The sequence below is a fragment of the Lissotriton vulgaris genome, chromosome 5, assembly GCF_964263255.1.
Source record: "Lissotriton vulgaris chromosome 5, aLisVul1.2, whole genome shotgun sequence".
Lineage (NCBI taxonomy): Eukaryota > Metazoa > Chordata > Amphibia > Caudata > Salamandridae > Lissotriton > Lissotriton vulgaris.
Window position 1 is genome coordinate 1,810,816,743 of NC_141693.1, and position 23,387 is coordinate 1,810,840,129.

The following is a 23,387-nucleotide window of genomic DNA, read 5'->3' on the forward strand; positions in this document are numbered from 1 at the left end:
CCCCAAATTAAATGCTTTATTAGCCTGATAGTCAAGTCTGGCGACCCTGAATCAAGACTGCTGTGTCTGTAACGGTGTTGTTTGTCATCTTGATGTAAGTAAGATGTTTCCATTTGTTCGTTTTTTGGACCAATATATATATATTAATAGGTTTACCAAAAAACGTAGTCAATCTGCACACATAGAAGTAATCCTTGAATGGATGCAAATTAAATTACGTATAGCATTTGCAGTAGTAGGCTTCGAAAGCTGCTCTAGTGTCAGGTTTTCAGGCATACGAGTGGCATTAAAAACCCAAAATATGTTGGGCCGAATGCTTGCAAATAGTCTAACCATTGACAATCGCTTGGGGTCGCATTCCAACCCATCATTTTTCTCCCACTGTGCCACCCTATACAGAGGGCCTGATTTACGTGTTGTTGGACGGAGTAAAGACATACAGGGTGGTAAGAACTTTACATCAGCCACCAAGCCTTTATTCCACCTTCTAAATGTAGAGATGTCCGCTGGCCCAGCGTGCATCTCTATACAGTAGAAGGAACCACCATCAGGGAGTTCCCTGTCAGTGTAGGCAAAGTTTGACATGCGGCTCCATAAAATATGATGGCTTGGCGCAAAATTTTTCCAAATTTTTTATTTTTCAATATCAAACCCCTAAAGTTCGAGTTTATTTTTGAAAAGTGTCAAACAAATGACCTCCATGCCATGAGAATTGTCTCCAATGATGTGGTGGTGATGTTTTATTTATTTATTTATTTTACTGTTCTCACCCCCAGGATTTACCTGGTGTTGACGAACAGTTTAAAAAAAGCTATCCGATCATGCTCTGACCTCCCCTACTCAGTAAGGCTGTCGGAGATATTACACTGACAGAGTCAATTTTGACTCCGTCGACATAAAACTTGTAGTCCAACTGACTTAAAATCAGATGGGCATACCTTGAGTTTGGTGGAGAGAGTACTTTGTTGTGACGATGTACTCTGCCACCAAACTCTAGATCAGTCCTATATGCCTACCTAATGCCAATCAGCACTGACCCTGCTCCTCATGGAAACAGTCTATCCCGAATCTTGTTCACGTCACCCATTCACCCAGCCAACCACTGCTTTTTAGTTGGGAAATTTGACATTCAACCCTACTGAATCTCTCTGACTAAGCTCCGCCCGTGTAGGTGTCGGCATGATTCTCATTGTTTCACAATCAGACCAGTAAAGCCTTTCTACGGTGGAGGTGGGGTCACTTTTCTGTTTTGAGTTAGCGTAGCATTGTCTTTGTTTAGCTGTTATAGTCCTCTTTTTCAGGTGTGAAACGGAACACGCATATCGCAAGCACCTAGGAATGAAAATGGAAATGCTACAGGAGATGGAAGCCGAGGTCAGTCAGCTCATCCCAACTCTCCAGGCAGCCTTGGAAGATGTGCACAGAGAAAACGCCGCCTTGAAGTTAGACCACGAAGAGGTACGAGAACCAATGGTGTCTTAACAAATTCTACTTAGTATCTTGGGCTTGAAACACTTACTATAAGTATAACAATTATCAGAATTGCATCACCGTGGTTAGGACTGTATTCATTATTAATATCTGTGAAATCCTTACAATTTGTTGTCCTGATTCACAAAACGGTGGTGTTGAAAGTCTGAGATGTACATAGGCTTGAGCATACGCAATGCATGGTCTTCCAAATTTGATGGGGGTCACAAAGAATTCCATGTGCACTCCAGTCCCAACAAACCACCACTCTGCAAATTTGCTCATGCAGAAATGCCACATTGGCAAAATTTCCATGTAATAAAATACGATTTATACACAATGCTGATCTGGAATAAGATTTTTGAATCATAAATTACTTTATTGCTCACCAAAATTGTATTCAAATGCACAAAAAGCTTTTGTGAATTGGGCCTTTAACATAACTTGTTATCATTATATTATTTTTATTACTCCTGTTTTTATTGAATTGTTGTTGGTGATATTATTATAATAATAACTTCATTGTGGTGTAGCTTTTTTCCCACACCCATGTCTAAGCGCTGTGTATTTTTCTGATATATATTGTAATGTTAAGTTAATGAGCTCACAATATGTCATTAGTTTGACATTACTTGATTTAACGGGACTCATTTTGAAAACTTGTGACCAGCAGATCGCTCAAGACGTCAGCAGCGAGTGTGAAGTCACCGATCATTTTAGCTGTCAACTAAAATATCTGCCTCTAGAAATGATTTATTATTCAAAATATAATAATGTACATGTGCACCTTGCATATCTTTGCTCTCCATCTCTCTGGACCAGTGGTTCGTAATCTTTAGACTTCTGTGGACCAGCACTGAATCACCATAGGAAGCTGGGACGCCAGCCTAAGCAATTTCAGCATCTGAAACTCAAAACAATACACAAAACCACAGAAACAAGTATACATCACACAAATTATGAAATACTTGATTTAATTCACAAACAAATTATACAAAATCGAAATTTTGACTTTTAATGGTAGGTTGGAACTTTTCAAAATCAGGTTTTACTTCTAAAATAAAAAGTGATATGTTAGACTCCAGCATACCACTCTGCCTTTTTTTGCCCCTAATGCATGCTTTCTTCGTTTTTTGGCGCATACCTCTACTTTGGTTGACACCACCTTTTTCCATGCGAGATTCTATTTCTCTACTTGCGCTGCTTCCACGTTCCAAGCTAAGGATACCAAGCTAATTTTTTGCCTCCAATTTAAATTCCATCATTTCTACACAGCGTTTTCAAATGTTCAAGTTTACATTTTTTTCTATACCTACTTTATTAATCTACCCATATCATTAATTCTCGAAGGAGTTGCGAGCCCCTTAAGTAGGCAACATGGATGGAATGCTAGGCTAAAAATTGCTACTCGGGTCTTCTCTACCAGTGAATCCTGGCAGCTCCCTTCAAAAGATGTAGAATGCGTTTTAATTTCCGTGCTGCAAAGTGTTTTCCTGACTGAGTCAGTCCAAAGCCGTCCATATCTTGATTCCAACGAGGGACTTTTGGCAATTATGCGAGCCACAAACTCAGTTGCGGTCGGCATGACTCGCGGGTGGAGGGTAGGTTTAATTAAAAAAAAAAAGTTTACCTTACCTTCGCCGGCCCACTCCGGTCCTGCGTCCCATCTGCTTCTCTCTCTGCTCCTCACAGGAAGCAGGCAACCTCCCTCCCCTTCACTAAGTCAATCACAATGATGCAATGGCAGCTTTGTGATTGACTGGGATGCCGATAACACAGGCGTCTATGGGGAGACCATTTTCTTCATGTAGGGCCGACCAAACAGTCAGCGCCCTCAGAGTGGGAAAGCCACTCCTGCCCTGCCCTAGAGCAGGACCGAACACAAACCAAACCCTTCTGCTTTCACACAGTGCGAGAAGCAAGAACATAAAATGGTATTTATAATACCATTTTAAGCAGTGGGGTAAAGCTCCTCCGCCCACATGGAGGAGCTGCCCCTGCACAAACTGAACATTCACAGAAGCGTACGCAAGCCTCTCCCATTCTAGGGTGGCCTTTTTAAAGCTAGGCCACTGTTTCCACGCAGCGTCAACACTTTCCTTCATCACCAAGGCTGTTTAGCCCTGGGTTACTGGTTTGGGGCTCCTGCTCGCATCTCTCGTGGGACTCATCATTGCAAATTCTAGTTTTTCAAAATGACATTTAGGCATGGAAAATCTTTTGTGAATTGGGTCCATTGTATGTAAGAGCTGAAAGGTAGTTTTCCACTTCATTAGTCTGCTATCACTTGCCACTGCAAACTGGATGGATTATTTTTCAGCAGAACAGATCCGCCCTGTCTGGGCACCTCTGAGATTACAAATAACTGATGTTTGCCATCTACAGAAAAGTCATAGGCCAGTGTGAAAGGATTGACATAATTGTTCTGGCTGTCGACTGACAGTGGTAAGTAGAACCTGGATGCCAAACCTAAAAAATAAATAATAACTAATTGGTGATTTAACTATATGATCTGATGTTGCAGCAATAATGTATGGTTATGCAAGGAAGTTGGGAGCATATTATCAAGCCTGCGATAAAAGTGTTAGCGACTTTTTAAAGTCGCTAACGCATATTTTTTATTATCGCACTATTCTCAATACGTCTATAACTGGAGTTAGATACGTATTCTTGACTTCATCTATCGACCTCGCGCTGGGGGCGATAGATAACGTTAATGGGATGCAGGGTGGGCGTTCCCACCTCCAACCACATGTAGAATGTGGTTGGAGGTGGTAACACCCTATTATCAAGGCCGGCATTGGGAGAAGTAGACCTGCGATAATCTCGTTTATCGCAGGTCTCCCAACGCCTGCTTTGATCAGGTGTTAGGCATTGTTGACATGGGGGTGTGGATCATAAAGCTGAATCCACCCCCCCCATATTATCAAGGCACACATTAGCGCGTGACAACGACGCTTGTTTTCACGCGCTAATGTTCCCTGTTGCCAACTATCGCCGGATTTAATATCGCCTACGTGTTGCGCTTTGATAATAACGCGCTATCACGGCGGTAAAATCCGGCGATAGCCGGCGACAGGGAAATGTGTGATGTGCGTTTTTTAACGCACATCTTGATAATATGCAGGAGCCCCAGTAATTGAATTAGTGGAGAGGCAGGAAGGGGAGTGTTAAGGAAAGTAGGCCTCACTAGTGGGTTGCCTTAGCCAGATCTTTACCTCCAGGAGAGAGATTCTCCATTTTGGATTTTGCCGAACAGTGCTTTCTGGGACAAGAATATGCCACACTTTGAAGAAAGCTGTCGTACTTCTGGGTGGCACCCTGTTCTCCATTGGTCAGGGGGCACCCCCTTGCTTGTTAACCAAGAACAATGGATAAATATGGGAGAGCTTCCAAGCAAATAAGATTCGTGCCTTAAATACAAGAAGAAGGACTAACTTGCTGAACCCCTGGCCTGTACCTTTGCACTTAGAAACCTTTCTGGACGATGTTCTCTCGACGCTGAGCGAGGTTCCTCAGCAGGCCGGATTTGCATCGACGTCATCAGCTTGGTTCAGCGCATGACCTCAGTCACTTTCTGCAAATCTTGTGCTCCAGAGCTTTCAGTGAGACAAACCTGAAATCCAGACTGGGTCGGGGTTCGATGTAGTCGGCTTGACTCTCAACGTCGGGGTGGTCACCTTATGGAGCTTTTTCCAAAGGTTGCTCCAAACTATTTCAAACTTCTGGAGCTTCTTCCTGAATTTCTTCTTGAGGGTTTACAGTGTCCAAAACACCAATTCAATGGTCTGGAAGCTCTGAAATTGTTCTTGGGATGTTGAGACTATAGTTCCTACAATGCATCCAGTCATAGCCTTAAAAGTCCCCTGGGCGCACTCCAGGATGGAGACTTCTTAGTAGAGATGATGCGGGTGGTCTATATTAACCTGTAGTTTTCAGGGGCTCACGGTGTTCAATTCTTAATCCTTGTTACGCTAGGCAAAGTCCATAGGGCAGTAGTATCAGATTGTGCAGCAGGTCCAATCCTTCAGAGTGTCTTCCTTTGGGTGCAGATCAGGGTTCCAACAGGGCAGACGTTCTTCTACTTGTTGTTTCAGGAAGTAGTACTGTTCCTGGGCATCAAGCAGGGGGGCACCCATGACTAATGGGATGCATGGTGCCACCCTCAGGTATGACCACTTCCTCCAAAGCATGGCATATTCTTGTCCCAGAAAGCACACGTTTTTTAAAATCCAAAATGTAGAAATTTTCACCTGGAGGGTTGGATCTGGTTAAGCCAAACCACTGGTATGGCTAAGAATCCGTAACACTCCATTTCCAGTCCCTTCACTAATCTAATTATAGGGCATCCTTCTGTGGCTGGGAGTGCAGGATGTGAGGCCAGCCTGTGCTGTCCTAAAGTGTCCTTCTCACTTTGAAGACCAGTCTGGCTACTCCACCTTCCTTTTGATTCTGAAGCTGCAGTTCTACCCCAACAGGAAATCCTTTGTCTCTCTCTAGCAGTTCACCTCACACAACACATGACGACAGCTTGGCTCTGGCAGGGGCTGGCCAATCAGGAGAGGGCAGCTGGAAGGCTGGATTTTGACTTGCAGAAAAGAAAGTTCTATACATTCTTTTCTGAAATAGTTGTAACACATCTAACAATGGCAATTTATTGTATTTATTCTAACTATTAATTTAAGTCTTTGAATGCCATTTATAGCTCATTCCTGTCGACATTTCTACGTAAATAAAATATTCCCATGTTAGCCGTCGCTGGCGGAGCAGAGTCTGCGGAGATTTACCAACTTCGCGCTCCGCTGGAAACGTTAGGTTGGGCAAATCTCCGCCTCCATGGCGGAGTGGAGTACGAGGCCAGCCCCATATTATATATTTTTTTTTAACAACACCATTTACCTTATCTTCTGCCTTTCCTCCTTTTCGCCCCAGTGTCTTCCTTCTTCCGGCGTCCTCCTCACGTCCCTGTAGGTATTACGTCATTCTTGAACTGCGCATGTGCAGATCATGGAAGACGTAATACCTACAGGGACGTGAGGAGGAGGACCAGGGAAGAATGGAGACACCGCGGCGAGGAGCAGGGCAGGCAGAAGACAAGGTAAGTGGTTTGTAAAACATTTTTTATATTGCTTTGTGTGGTGACTGTGGTCCCGGGGCAGTCCCACAGGGTTTTTTTTTACTCCGTGGATCTACCCAGAGCTCCACTTCGCATACTCCACCGAGGGTTAGTTTTCTCCAATTATGGGGAAAAAGGAAATTGTCAGTGTTGCCCTCATCAGGGCTTGTAAAACATATTTTACAATGTCCTTGCTTATAGTTACAAGGCATTCTATCCCTGAGGCACCTAGGGGAGACCATATTGCGACTTATATGTAAAAATAAGGTAGTTTGAGACTTCGGAAGTAGCTTTAAATCCAAATTCGAATTTGCGTATACATTGAGGGCCCAATTACGAGTGTGATAGTGCAACTATGGGACCTCCCCACTGCCAGACCCGTATGAGAACTGCCTGCTGTATTATGACATTTTTAATTATTGGTGTGTGTTTCTTTGGCATTCCCATAGTGGTGCCTTTTGAAATAGGCACTGCAATGGGAATGTCAAAGGAAGTTCTAGCATGGCATGGACTGTGAAGTCCATGACCTGCTGGAACAGGGGGTGCATGCACAGAGGGGGGCCCATGTTGTCCCCCCCGAGTGCAACCACAAAGAGGGCCCCACAAGGCCTCCTTTATTTCCTCACGGCCACTGTTTTCATGAAGGAAAGATCTCCATGAACTCAGTGGCGGTGAGGAAAGTCATAATGTGTTTAGCAAGGTGTAAGAATCAGGTAACTCAGCTTTGTTAAGAAGGTAATAAGTTTATTCCATGAAATAGATCCCATTAGGATTCCACACGAGACTGCAGTGGTCCTGCCAAGCTTATTGATGTCTCTTGACCGCCGCACCACTGCCATGGAAAGTCTGTTACCTGGCAGAGTCATAAGATCCAGGGCAGCATGACGACCACCGGTTAGTTAGGCCCTTAGTGTAAATGCCCTTAAAATGAAATTTTTTTTAATACAAAAAAGTACCTAACCACCAATCTATGAAGCTGTTTACTGATTAAACAGACTTAGACCATTTTGTTACTTCATTTGGTCTTAAGTATTTTATGGACTTCTCTTTTCATCTGTTTTAGCATATTCAAGCATTATTAGAACATGTCCTTCAAAAAACAGACTACCTTCAACATTTAACATTTACACACAAAATTACTCAATTAATAGAACAAACATGTATTATAAAACATACATTAAGTAAATGACAGCACGCACAACAGTAGTGCACACTTAAGTACATTGTCTACTGGGTCTCTAAGCCTAAATGCCCTATTATATACCAGGGACTTACAGTTAGGCTGTCAGTACAAATTGTAATTAAACCTAATTACCATATACCTTATAATCAGAGAACTGGCCCCTGGTCTGGTAAACAGAGGCCCAGGGCCCAGTCAGAGTGAGTTACCACCAGTATCTTTACTGGTCCTTATATTGTGATTGTGACCTTATTACTAGAGGTAGGTACCTACTAACCCCTACTAATAAACCACATTCCAACAGTCGCCTACAGTCCTTTCATTAAAGATTCAGCAGCCAAAGGCAATTCCTGTGACACTTTCCAAAAGGGTCTTAAAATCACAGGAATATTAATTTCTTTACGCTAACATGTAAATTCTTGCTTGTAGTCTTCAGGTAAGCTGAAAATGTGTCATAAGCGCAAGTAAGCTAAGTGGAATTTGACCAGTCTTGCTACTCAGAATCACCCAAGAAGTTTGTGAGGACTGCACTCCAAGGGCCCCCTCGCTTCCAGCATCTTCTGACTCCAATTTGGTTTCACTGCTGGTCCTGCTGCACCCAGATTACAATAGTACATCATCCAACCTGGGGAGAAGCATGTTCCTGTTTTTCAAGATACTGGAGGCTCCCTCTTGAGCATCTTCAGGCCTACAGAGCCTTAGGTGATGCAAATTAGACTTTTACCAGCTGGACATGAAACCTTTCACACTAGTTTTGGCAGAAATGTTATACTTTTCCTCCCTTGCAGCAGCAGCACCCCAGCTGCTTTGATTTGCCTCCCCAGATCCACCGCCGGCATGCAGGGATCAGGGCCCATTGATTCCTCTCCTGCTGGAAATTCATTACTTCAGACTAGTGGGCTCTATAAATTAATCAGAGGGGATACATCTTGCTTTGAATTTTGTCCCCTTCTCATATACCCCCCACCACCACCACACCAAGACAGACTTCTGCAAATTGCGCTTCCATTTTAATGCAGACATTCAACCTCTTTAAGGCTATGGATGCAAATGAAAAAGTTCAGGACATAGACAGGGGTGAACAATGCTAATCTCACTCCTTCCTCCTGCCAAAGAAAGACAGGGGCCTCAGCCTATTCTGGGTGTGTGACTGTTGTACACCTTCTGAAGGAAGGGCAAGTTCAAAATGCTCATTCTGGCACAAATTCTCTCGATTGTGGATCCTAGAGATGGTATTGGTGCCATTGGACTTACAGGATACACAATTTTCATACACCCATCCTGCTGTCCCATAGACAATACCTGTGGGTCAGGACACTTTCCGTTTGCTCCATGGCTGTCCACAAAAGTGATGCCGGTGGTCGCAGCTCATCGTCAATGGTCGGGAATACACGCACGGCCTACCTCGGTGACTGGCTACTCAAGGCGGGCTCCCACAGTCAATTACAAAGAAACTCCATATGACAGCTGCCTTCTTAACTTCTGTAAAATTTTCTATCAGCAAGTGGGAGCCCCACGAAGTCTTGCACAGAGGATTCTCTTAATAGGGCCTTTCCTTGACACGGGAGCACACATGACTCCGCAGTGAGTCCGGGACATTCAGGATATGATCCTGAAATTGTGAGCTCAACCCTGAGTTCTAAGGCTTCTTGGGCTCCTAGCCTTGTGTATACTCCTCATCCTGTTTACAAGATAGCACATGTGGGCCTCAGGTTTCAGTGAGCTCAGCATCATGACGGCCTGGCCGACCAAATCCATATCCCTGAGAAGATGGTCCAGGATCTGCCTTGGTTGCCAGAAGATATCAACCTGATGTGCTGCACGCCACTCTACCTTCCCCACAAAGACTACAAGGTTCTGACAGCTGTATCGCCGCTGGTTTGTGGTGGCCTACTGGAAGAGGTGGAAATCAGAGGCCTCTGGTCCCCGGCAGAGCACCAGATTCATAGAAAACTGTTGGATCTTTGTGAATTCCAGTTACTCCTAAAAGTCCTCCTGTCGACCATCGGGAGAGGAGGTAGGGGGGCAGTCCAGAAAATAAAAACAATTGCCATGTTCTACATTAAAAAACAGGGCAGAGTGGGGTCCTGGATTCTTTTCAAGGAACCCTGGTGCCTTTGGAGGTGGCTGGATTCGCAGCAGAAGCTCTTCCTGCTGACCAAACACCTGGTGAGGTCTCTGAGTGCCAAAGCAAACAAACTGAGCAGGCATGGGCGTGGCCACGCCAGCGACCAAGATGGCCAAACAACGCTGAAGCTCCGGTGGAGCTGGCTTTGATCTTGGGTCGGACGGGCCCTATAGCTGCTGGGAGGAGGGTCCCAGTATGGGGGATTCCCCCTGCTGTCTGCTGACATTGAGGGCTGACTTTTGCTGCTGTTGGGGTCTGCGTCACTGATGAGTGTGGGTTTGTGCTTGGTAACCTTTGCATTCCTTGGAGGCCTTGCTGTGACAAGGGCTGCAGACGATCCTGAGACGAAGGCGGGCGGCTGCGTCATGCGACTCGTGCCTTTTGCTGCAGCATTGAGGGCTTTGAGGAGGCATGGCAGTTGTGCACTGCAGCGTCCCCGAGCCCCCACTTGCGGACCACTTGGGGACTATGGGTCAACCCCGTTGTGTGGTTTGAGGCGCACTTAGGCCTAGTTGCATCCTCCCGCCTAAAGATCTTGCCTGCGCAGCAGCCGCTCTCAGCTACTTTCAAAGTTCCTGCAGGCTACGTGATAAACGTACAATGCATTTCCTGCCTCTCTATTGCATTGTTTGACCTGGGCCCTTGATGGAAATGCGCTTTTGCTTTGGCCTAGTCAGTTGATTTTTACCAATACTTGCTGCTACTGCTGTGATCCAGGGGTGATAGCCCAAGCCCACCTGCCAGCTAAGGGGCCCCATCTGGAAGCATTGCTACTTCTAGCATCACCAGCGCAGCTATTGCCCCTACAACCGGGGGAGATGCCTGGACTTACTGCGATCTCCACCCTTGACCCCTGAGGTTTTGAGTCATCCCTGAAAGATCCTATGTCAGGGGGCTGTGTTGGATTCTTCCTGCCTGCTTCATCCCCCAGTGCCCGGCCCTTGGCCTGAGTGTACGATGCTGCAGGTGGGATAAGGCCTGTGCGTGCTTGGGGCCATCCCTACCCTTACTGGTTCTGATGTCCACTAGTGCTGTCGGGGTTTGCCTCCTTCCTTTATTGCCTGATCTGGCCATCCTCACCTTCAGTGGTGACACGTAGTGGGCCACGGTCACACCTATTACTACAATGGTTCGAGGTAACTCTAAACAGAGGAAACTGTCCTCTGAGTAATCGAAACCTACTAGGGGAGCGGAGATCGCAACGAACATGAAGGGAGGTGTGGCAGGAGGCCCTACGCCTGATTTACCAGCAGGCCTGGAAGCCATTATGGCTGAACTCAAAACATGATTCCATGCAATAGATGCACACTTCGACACCATGGCCACTCAAATGGACTGCGTGGGTGAGCGCTTGGATATGCAGGATGCGCGGATAGTGGGTGCAGCAGAGGGCATTTCAGGCTTTAGAAGATACTACTGCTACTGTAGTGAAATGGCTGGAATGTTTGGACCACTACTCACAAATAAGGGGAGAGGGTCAAAAAGTAACACTCCACCACCCCGAACCCCAGTCCAGTTATATTGTGTCTACAAAGTCACCCTTCTAAGACTAGTTCATGCGGTGTTAAATCCACTGAATCCCTATGGTGGTTAAATGCATTAGCCACCCAAAGTATTAAACAAGAAATAATGCAGCATAAAATAGTTACCACACCCCCCTGTATATGCACACCTTTCTCAAGTACATCACGTTTAAAAGGGCATGCATCTAGACTGAGAAAATTCAGCCATATACACCTGTCCCAACTGGCGTACTCACCGAGTTTATCAGTAATTAAAACTCGAAATGGCGCCCGGCAGGAAGGTCTCCAAAGAACACAACCTGTGTTCAAATCAATGGAAAGTTATAAACGGAAAGCACGAACAAAAGTTCACTCTCAGTAAAATGGATGTAATACCTCCACACAAGAAGTTTTGCCATGCAGACTTTGGCAATCGAGAGTTTTCTCTAGTAACCATTACCCAAAAGCGGTAGGGTTTAAGTCCGCCCTCCCCGCCCACAAACCAAACCTCCTTACTGTTCCGCAGGAGAGCCCTTCCACAACTGCCTGTTTCCGGATCGCCGCGCAGAGTACAGCAAGTCCGGCGGCTCCATTTTTAAAGAGGATTGAACGGGCAGCCATTCCCTCAGCCGATCATCATGACGCTACCACGTGACACGCGTCGGAGCGTAATAACGCGTTGATGTCACGACGATGGTGCGTCACGGGCTATGGAAAACTGAGTCCGTAATTCAAACGTAAACTCCGCAACCCCGTCCTACGGGCAAGATTGGTAACCCGTCCAGGACAACATGCAGGCAGTGACCACCATGAGGTCTACAGAGGTACTGGTTCATGTTACAGATAGGAGCCTTAAAACGAATGTTATATGGAAAGATGTCATCTCACTTAGTTATTGATAGCCCAACAGATAAAGGGATTCCCGTGAATAGAGAAACCAAACTCCCATCTAGACAGGACAAAGGTGTATGCGCCAGTGTCGGGATAAAAGACAAAAAGAGAGAGGAGGAGCATGGAAGAGGTGGAAGGACAGTATGCCTAAACTAAAGTGAATGCCACTTAGCATGAGATAAAATGGAACAGCAGGTGATGAGCCCATAAGGTCGAGATACAGGAACAGGGCCAATCATACCTTTCCTATCTCATCATCACAGTCCCTCATAGTGTTCACATAGGAGCAGACACTCTCTGATATATTATGCAGGCAGACAAACATAGGGCAGGGGAATGTTTGGAGACATGATTAAAAACAGTGGGCATTAAAAATGAAGATTAAGAGGCCAGGGGATGGCGCAATAACATTGGTATCCTAGGTATACCATAAACAACAGACACTGGCTGTCTTGACCTCTTTATTGAGTTCTTACTCTCCGACCTACTGAGCAGACAGAACTTCACTCCCACATTCATAGTTGAGCATGCACACAGATCTCTGGGCCCCCTCCCGATGCCTGGAGCCTCGCCATGGCTGATTTTTGCGTGTCTCCTCAATTTTAGGGATTATGATATGGCTCCACTATCAAGAATCTAGTGTCTCCCTTTTTCCAGATTTTACAGGTACAGTACAGTTCAGGATGCCAGGCGCAAGTTTACTGAGGCCAAAGCTGCACTGCGCAAACTGAGACTTTGGTATTGAATGATGTATCCAGCTCAGAGTGGATGTTAAAGAGAAGACACGTTTTTTGACACCTCAGCAGACACTATGATGTTTTGCAAGCAGTGCACTGCGAAGCACTCCTCTCCGGAGCACAATAACAATGATCGGGACACTCTGGAATCTCAAGTAGCTGCCAGCATGGAACTCTTCCAGACGAGTTAGGCTATTCACACGCATTATGTATTGACTGTACAGCGACCAGCGGTCTGGTGCCCATTTTGGTCCCCAGGTTTATAACTCTGATACATTTGTGGGGTATATATTTATTTTGGCCTTGGTTTGGTGATATGGGGATTCACTTGGCACTTTTTTGCCTGGTGTGGGTGGGGATATATTGTTGTTGGTTTGTTTTCGTCATTTTGTTTCTTGGAGAGCACCATTATGCTTACATGCCATGCCTGATCCTATATGTACTGATTTTACCCATGAGACATGCCTACCCACACTAACACATGCCCATCTACTAACACGAATCTCATGTCCTGGAATATTCTGGGCATCAACAGCTCACGCTAATGCAAACAGGTGTTACCGTATTTGCAGCGCCGTGGTGTGGACATTGCCTTCCTTCAGGAGACTCACTTACCACCTGGCCCGTCTTATACATCCACCAGTACCTGCAGTCCTCCTCACTTTATCTCCAGCTACAGCACATACTCCAGTGGTTTTGCAACACTGATACATACAAATGCTTGCACCCCCAGCCTAATGCCATTCACCCAGTGGCAGGATTCTTGGCCAGACATTGTCTATTGTTTGTCAATATATATGCCCCAAATTTGGACAACCCAGAATTTTTTTAAACACTCCTTGCCCTGATCGACCATGCCAACACGGATCATATTATATTGGGAGGGATTTTAAAATAATCCTAGACCCGAGGCTAGACACCACAGTAGGTAAACCCGCTTTTTATATATACTTCATGACATTTGTGAAGTGTCACAAATGTCATGAAGTACATATAAAAAGCCCACTTTGTGACTCATGGAGCCTGCTATATCCCACGGCCCCCACATACACATTTTACTACGCACCGCACGATTCCTGGATGCGCATAGACTACTGATTTCTCTCAGCCACGATTACGCTGTGGATCGGCTCGGTCATCCATCATCTGTGAACACTTTCTGATCACTACACTGCACATCCCTACCACTGGCGGCCTTAAGCGTCGATGGGGCTTCCCTAATTTGGCACTACATGATGGCCTATTTTGCACAGAGCTTTGTCCGCCCATCATTGAATATTTTGAGCTCAATAAGAACTCGGTAAAAGCGTAAGCTACCCTGTAGGAAGTCTTTAAGGCATACACCAAGGGCGTGTGCATGTCTAAGCATGCTAGCATACTGCACAATTTGCATGGAATGCTAACTTGAATTGAGAGGGAGCTGGCTGATCTAGACCATGCTAGGCCCTGCCGGGACGCCCCTTAGCTGGGGCAGCTGTGCGCTTAAAAAATCCAAATAACAGAACATAATAACATAGAGCTCGACAGGGCGCGAAGGCCAACTTACCCCACCGTGCTACCTTAATGACTGAGTTTAGAGAGGCTGCAGAGCGCGAGGCTCACTATTTAGGGAAATATGCCAGGGCCTATCATTATGGAGAAGGAGATCATCCAGGACATACACTGGCTAGACTCCTACGGACCCCTGGAGGTGTGTTGTATATTTCTGAAATACAAGGACAATGTAACCCGACTTGTCATAATAGTGGATATACAGGCTGTGGGAAGACTTTCAGGCATATACTAGGGTGTGTGCATTTCTAAGCATGCTGGCATAATGGGAAATTTGCATGGAACGCTGACCAGTATTGAGACGCAGCTGGCTGAGTTAGACCATGCTTGTGCATGACAGGGCGCACTTTCCCCGCCCTGCTACCTTAACGGCTGAGTTTAGAGATAATGCAGACCGTGAGGCACATTATTTTGGAAAATATGTTAGAGACCGTCATTATGGAGAATGAGAGCAGCCAGGACATACAATGGCCAGACTCCTATGGCCCCCTGGAGGTGCGTTCTATGTTCCTGAATATAGGATGGCACCGGACTTTTCAGCACAGTGGATATATAGGCTGAGCTCCTGCGCTATTATGCTGATTTTTACACCACATGCCAGGGCAATGATGGCATAGAACACACAGCCTATTTCATAGATATCGCCTCGGTGTGGCTCACCACTGCGCACCCACAAATTTCTAAGTGAACCCTTTACCATTGAGGAGATAATTCAGGTGATTGACTCCATGTACGGCTCCAAGTCACTTGGCATTGATGGCTTTTACAAGGCCTAAAGTATTTCTTCGCCCCACCTCCTTACCCTCTACTTGGAGACTCTGGAGGTGGGTGTCTTACAACCCATGCAGCGATAGGTGGTGATCAGTTCGCTCCTGAAACCGGGTAAAGACCCAAAACATTGCAGCTCTTATTGACCACTCGCTTTATTAAACTTTGATAATAAAATCTTAGCTAAGCTGTTGTCGACCCACCGTGCACTCCTAATGGATCAAATTATCTCCCTAGTCCAGTCGGGCTTTGTTCCACATTGCTTGATGTCTCTGAACCTCTGTACTGTCTCCGCTGTCCTTAATAGAATATCTCCTACAGTGCCCACTATAGTTGCCCTCTTGGATGCAGAGAAAGCTTTCGATTCATTGGAATGGACGTTCATACACGCTGTACTTAATAAAATGGTCTTTCTTTGTAATCTTTCATCCCTGGTAGCACTCCTGTACTCAATACCAACAAATCGGATCAGGGTGAATCGTAAGCTTTCAGCCTTCTCCCCAATCACACTGGGAGCAAGGCAGGGTTGCCCCTTTCACTCCAACTTTTCATATTAGCGAAGGACCTAACAGAGCGCCATTTACAGGCTAAACATCTACACAGAGGTTTGCAGTTTAAACCTGGCTGACTCCTGGTCTCCCTTTATGTTGATGACATATTACTATTTGTATGCCATCCCACGGAGCGCTGGATCCGCCTTCCACTGTCCATGGCGGGACGCATCGCATTTATAAAAATAGAAGTAGTGCTCCCCTGTTTTTAAAACAAATTCAAAGCATTCCAATATCCCTCACTGTTATATGTATGATGCCTTAGATGGTTCTAAGATGATGTCATGCCTGTGGCATCAGTGAGCAGTTGGTCCAGCTGTGTCTGGCAGGAAGATGTTCATGCTTTAGATGGTTCTAAGATGATGTCATGCCTGTGGCATCAGTGAGCAGTTGGTCCAGCTGTGTCTGGCATGAAGATGTTCAGGTTCCTTTGAAGAATAAATCCACTTGGAAATATTAGCAGATCTTCTTGGTTTCATAACACTCACTAACTCGCTTTTTACAACCCTTTGTATGGGCAGGTGAACAACCTCATGTTGACTGGAGATCCCTAGTAATCCCCTATGAACGCAGAGGTTTTACATCTTTTCTATCTGGTTGCACAGTGCCAATATGCCAGACACTGGTATCATACTGACCCTCATATACCATTTAAGCATGGGCGAATTTTGCGAATCTGGCGTTCGCGAATTTGCGTATTTGCGAACTGGCAATCGCAAAATCCGCAAATTCTCGCGAATTTGCAGATTTTTTTTGTGTTCGCAAGGGTTTCTGCCAGTTCGCGAGGGTTTTGTACCAGTTCGCAATTGCGAACTTACTTGTCGGCTCGCAACGGTAGCGACTATGTTGTTTCTACGTCTGGTTCATCATCACAGGTTCCCAGCAACCTCTGTTTCACCACTGCCACCCTCTGTTTCACCCATGCCACCCTCTGGTACATCATCACTGTAGATTACGGGGGGGAAAAGCAAGCACACCTGCCCTGCTTCAACTGACATGAATTAATTTGGGGTTGATTTATTAATGTGTCACTGTTTTAAAATTCTAGTCTGGCACCTGCTTCCTTATCTGTAATTTGCTTTCTGTTGCAGTGCAATTTTTTTTTCCAGGACCTTTGTGGCCTACTTGTAGCTATTCTATGAGCCTGCTGTGAGGGTCAGAGCAGGGTCATACAATTGCTGCAACTAGCAACTGAACTCTGGAGGGGCCCCAGTCAGGAAGCACTACAGGAAATGGTTACTATTACTAATGATGAGTTTGAACTTTTGCACCTGCTGAGTGCTTTCAGTTTTGCAAAATTCGTTTTTCTACAGAACAGCAACTGTAATGCCCCAAACAAACATAGGCAACTGAACTCTGGAGGGGCCCCTCAGGAAGTACTACAGGGAATGGTTACTAATGATGAGTGAACTTTTGCACCTGCTGAGTGCTTTCAGTTTTGGAAAACTCGTTTTTCTGCAGAACAGCAACTGTAATGCCCCAAACAAACTTACTTGTGAAAGTTGATTTCTAATCCAAAAGTGATCCAAAGAAAGTCAAAAGGCCTCAAACCCAAAAAAGTGCAGGCAAATGTCAACCTGAGGAGTTATTCTGATAAAAATCATCATTTTCAGAAGGTCTATGCTGCTTGCTAGTGGATTTCTTGTGCAGAATTGCAAATTTTGTAGTTTTGCGAGTGCGAGATTGTTGCTGCCCGCCGCACCTACATGTTGGCAATTGCGAACTCTCGCGATGCGTCGCCAAACTCCTGCGGGATCCCGCAGCAAGATCCAAAAGGGCGCATCACTCGCAAAATATTGAGAAAAACAACTCGGCAAACGCTGAATGACGGTAAGTGAACGCCGCACGCCGCAAAATTGTATCACCAAGAAAAAAAAATCCGCTGCGTGCGAATTTGCGGATTTTCGGTAAATTTGCGAGCGTTCGCGGATTAAAAATTTACCCAAAATCCGCAAAATCCGCAAAATCCGCAAAATCCGCGAGCGGAACGGATTTTCCGCCCATGCTTAATACCATTCTCCAAGCCCGAAGCAGACCTTGCAGACCCATCGCCATTGTGAGCACTATTAGCGGCAGGCCTCCCACTAGACCCAGAAGACATAAAACCTGCTCAGCTTGGAGGTGGCTGACTTGGCTAATGGATGGTCAAGTTCTCTATTCCCCCACGAGCCACTTGGCACACAACCCATGGCTTCCCATAACTCGGGTATGGTTGGTACAGCGTACATTAATGACACATGATTTGCACACTATTGGGTACGTGTTCCTGGATGGGCATGTTTTCTCTTGCACAGGCGATCCATGCTTTGTGGACGCTTCCCCTAATGACCATTTTCTGTTTCAACGACTCCAAAGTGCATTGTGCGCCCAGATACCATCTTACCCGTTAGCTCCTCCTGAATTCACCCCACTGTCATTAGTAATCATTGACTTGGTAGGGGACCGGTTTGTTTCTAAACTATAACACTCCTGCTTGCAACTACTTCCACCATGCGACTCGATACTCTTGACTACATGGGAGATATACTTGAGACACTCTCTATTGAATGGGGTTTGTGCGGCTTGTTGTGCGCAGGCACGCCTTGTCTCTCTCTTATCCATCGTTACAAGCTGCTGCACTATATGTTTCATGCAGAGCCTATGCTACACCCACAGCGCTGGCCCGCATTGGTTTCACACACATGTCTGAATGCCAAAGATGCTGCGTGGAGAGTGCAGGCTTCGCCCATATGGCGTGGACATGTCCTGAGGTAATAACATACTGGAGTGAAGTTTTCACTAGACTTGCTTTGATGACCCAGATTATGTTTTACCCTTCCCCCTTACTCGCTTTGCTGGGTTATGTTCAAGACGTCCCTAAATGCATGCGCAGACACACTGCCATAGCCTTACTTCTAGATAAGTGAGAGTTTGCCATACATTTGGGAAGTAGGCACCCACCTACAGTAGTGGCATGGATACATAAGCCTCATCTATTGTGACACAAATAGTTACCTACATACAGCCCCCTTAGCCTTCCACCTCCTGAACGAGAGATATTTAGCAGCCTTTGAGAGATTACCTACAAACACTGTCCCCACCTGACTCCACCCAAAAAAATGGGAAATGTGGACTCTGCACATCTCTTCTTTCTTCACTGTTGCTGCATGTGGGGGGACCTTGGGATGTTTCTTTTTCATGTGTTGTCATGGGATGGAATAGTACTATTAAAATGGTATGCACTGATAAATTTCATTTTTGTTGCTATACACATCATGTTTTGTCAAATGTGCGATCTTCTCTCTCACTTCTGATGACATATCATTGTATGTTTATGGTATGTCTCAAAAATTTAAAATAATGTTATTTTTAAAAAACTGAGAAGGCATTGGCTGGTGAACCAAGAATGGCGTCTCCTCTCCATCCTAAGGTGGCACAGAGCACCTTCGGACAGAGAGGCATGCCCTGTTAGATCTGTTTGCCACTGTAAATACGTAGTTTCACTCCTTCTTTTTTGCGTAGTTTCAAAACTACTGCACATTGGAGATTTCTCCAGGAAGATCACTGGGCAATGTAATCCAACTGTGATTGCACAAGAGTCTCCTGTACGCATTCCCATCATAACTATTATGCAAATATTTCACCCAGGTCTAATTGTTACATCTCATACCATAAATTCTGAGGAATGCCAGGATAGATTAGGCCAAAGCCATCCTAATAGAACTTGGCTGGGCCTGGAGAGTGTTACCCAAAGATCTTGGGTCTGAGACTTTCCCCTTCAATTTGGCCACTTCTTCCGTAGGACCTCCTGTCTCAGTAATACTGGAAGGTCGTGCATCTGCACTTCCATGTATGGAGGCTGAGCGGCGATACCGGAGTTCTTTTAATTTGTGGCACAAGGTAGTAGATGTGACCCTTGATTCTATATGCCCTTCAATGGAATTCATTTATGCTGGATTTTGAGAAAAGATTTTCGCCTGGTGTGGGATCTGACATCTTGAACCTCTGCAGTCCAAGCTTTCTGAAGTATTGTTTGTTTTGTCAGTGGCCCAAGCAAGGTCTTACATTGAGCCCTGTTAAAGGCTACATCTCATCCATTTTTAGTGTTTGCCATATCACAATTTTCTTTTCAAATCACATTGCGATGTGTTTCCTGAAAGGCCTAGCTCACATGTTTCTTCCAGAACCCTATATCATTGGCACATTGGGACCTCAATTTGGTTCTCTTGTTCTTTTTGTGTGCACACACCATTGGAGCCTATTCATAGTTGCTCCTTTTTGGCTTCTAACAATCAGAACATCTTTCTCACCACAATCACTCCATGTGCCACGTGAGTGAACTTCAGGAGCTGTTGGTGTAACCCCCTGCACTACTTTCTTTAAGACAAATTGATGCCGAGAAATCAGGGCACTGTCCTGCCAAAGGTGGTATCGCTCTTTCATGCCAGATAATCTATCACCCTAAAGGACTTTTTTTGCTCCATCACACCCTTAGAAATAGGAGAAGAAGCTTTGTCGGCTTTCCCATACGAGCTTTTACATTTATTGCACGAGGAACCATTGAAGAGACAACATAAAGGTATATTTTTTGTGGAGTCTGCTAGGGCCAGAAAAGGTAAAGCAGCTTAAAAGGGGATGATTTCAAGGTGGAGCATTCTCTGCATAAAAATATGGAGAGCATTGGCAAGGAAAGTATTCCCTGAAGGCTTGTTGGCTCATTGGGCTGCAATAAGGGCGCTGGTACAAGGAGTGCCTGTCCTGGACATTTTCCCAGATGTGACGTGAGCATTGATGCATGCATTCAATGAGCACTACTGCCTTGACAGCCAGGTCCACAGAGAGAGACACATTTTACTGCTCAGTCCTGCAAGACTTTTTGGTTTGAGTTCACTTTTCAGTCCCTCTATTTTTTGGGAGGTGCTTCTTCAGTATATATTATGCAGATGAAAAATTTGTAGTTAGAATTATCCAAAAGAACAAACTACCTTCAGTCACGCTCTTTCTAGTGTATAGTCTATCAAACTGCAGATTCCTCACCGCCTTCCCACCTCCCCATTCGGTGGAATGGGCATCTGCACATCATAAAAGGGTCCTAAGGTAGATATCCGCTCACTATCATCGACAAATTGTTTGAACTGATCCACATTCAAGAGGAATCTGTGGTTTGTGAGAGTATCAACCAGGAAGAGCAGTTCTAAAGGCAAGAAACGTTATACTTACAGCGCCACTTAAACAATGAGTATAAAACTGTAGTAGCATTAATTCTGTAGTCTTTAAAAATATAGCCAACTCCTAACTTCTTTCACAGTGAAAAGGCAAGTTGCATCACTGTGCAGTACCATTACCAGTCCGTCCCACCTACAACAAATCTCTACAGTGTGTGCATGGGCGTCCGCAGGGGAGGGCAAGGGGGGGCACTTGCCCCCCCCTGGAACACAGGTCCGTCACTATTGACAGCCCCCACGGTGGTGTTTGTCTGCAGGGCCATCAATTTTAAAAGCGTGCCCTGCTAGATGAGCGGGAAATGACTGCTGCTGATGGCAAGAGAGAAGGTCGGGGCCTGGCTGCTCCCACAGCTTGAAGCAGAGGCGCACCTAGAGTCACATTTCGGGGAGGGGGGCACATTTTTCAAGCTAAGGAAGAGTGGAGCTGCTGCAGCCAGGGGCCCTAGGAAGGGGTGAAAACCATCAAAGCCTCATTAACGCCTGCACCGAATTACACAATTCGCCCAGAGATGCAATGGGTGCGTCTGCCTGTTTTTTGCGAGATCAATTGGAAAGTCCTTCTGTGCACTCGTGATTTATTCGTACTCAAGCTATATTCCTTTCTTTTGTTGGTGCTACTACATCCTGGTACCTGGGGCCTCATTTATGAAAAGTGATGCATCGCTGCGTGAAAGCAGCGATGCGTCACTTCTCAGTGCGCACTCCTTGTGACATACCTGATGCGTCATATTTAATGTATGACGCATCATGTCGCAAGGAGTTACAGATACGTCAGTATTTCTGACGTATCTGTAAGCGCAAAAGTGACGCATCGCTGGAGTGTGTCACAAAAGTGACGCAACTCCAGCAATGCATCCTTTCACATGGGGCAAGCCCCATGTGAAAGGGCCTGCGTCAGTCTTACAAATGCTGTGAGGAAGGCGCAAGATTTTGACGCAACGGCATCCTAGAAGTGACGCAGTGAAATCTCATAGATTTCACTGCGTCATTTCTACGAGGCTTTTTGCGGGGGAACGTCCCCCCTGCATACATTATACCTGACACAGGTATAATGTTGCGCAGGGGTTTACAAAGTGACGCATCTGCTCAGATGCGTCACTTTGTAAATAGTGCGCAACAGGAGGCATGTTTTACGCCACCGATGTGTCACAAAAAGTGATGCATCGGAAGCGCAAAACTGACACATGGCCTCATAAATGAGGCCCCTACTCTTTAGGTGCCCTTTCGTATACCATATAGTGTGTGGTGCAGACACTTCTGTTCCGATGGATGTGTGCACTTTTCAGCGAACATTAAAGTTTCATCAATTTCTTTTCCATGGTAATAATCAGTTTTAACTCTTTTTCAGTTGTCAACAAAATATTTTAATTCATATTTTGGTTTCCATTGTTAACTGTTGTTATACGTTTTTTAATATATCCATGATTTCTAAAATAAAATAATGGATGTATTAAAAAACAGTTAACAATGGAAACCAAAATATGAATTTAAATATTTTGTTGCCAACTGAAAAAGAGTTAAAACTGAACAGAAGTGTCTGCACCACACACGAAATGCCTGTTTTTTGCACCATAAGCACTAGTATTACAGAAGGGTCTGCAGATGAGATGGATTAAAGAGTTTATGCCTTGAGCTCCAAAGGGGCTGTCCCTCATGTTCATCCAGTGTAGCCCCTGGACCACTGTCTGTACTCACTGTCGCCTGCCATGATTCCCGAAGGGAAAGCTGTCCCACGGGACAACTTTTCGTTTCTGAATCATATACCAACTGCAGCTCAGTGTTGCTATCAGATCAATGGTTTGCGACTGCCATTGCGTTTGAAAACCATTGATATATATCATTGTAAATTGCAATTTGAAGATAGCACCATTTCCACTGCCCCTCCAAATTCCAATATGAAGCAAGATGCAGAACCCCTTTTGTCAATCATGAAGGTTATACACAACTCTAAAAATGGGTTTTGCAGTAGCAACCACTGTGATGCTGCAAATTGTAAGCTTTATGACCACAACATCCTTTTGTATTTGAGGGCCCTAGTTATTTAGATAAAGCAGGATGTGCAGTGAAAGGAATGACGTTACAAATGAGTAGTGCCTTTAATGCTCTGGAAATGCTAGGATCTCCAATCTACCTCTCTACCTCTCTCTCTCTACCATTCTCTCTGCCTCTCTCTCTCTACCTCTCTATCTCTCTCTCTCTACCACTCTCTCTACGTCTCTCTCTCTATGTCTCTCTTTATCTCTACACCTCTCTCTACACCTCTCTACCTCTCGCTATCTCTCTCTCTAT

The 23,387-nt window shown here is 45.3% G+C and overlaps 1 protein-coding gene across 1 annotated transcript in view; it reads left to right on the forward strand.

The window, feature by feature from the left end:
• The window catches only part of KRT222 (keratin 222), a 222,264-nt gene that overhangs the window by 64,710 nt on the left and 134,167 nt on the right, over positions 1-23,387 (forward strand). Inside the window, exon 4 of the mRNA XM_086924213.1 lies at positions 1,302-1,458. Coding sequence (XP_086780339.1) covers positions 1,302-1,458 — 157 coding nt within the window. The remainder of the gene's footprint in view (positions 1-1,301; positions 1,459-23,387) is intronic.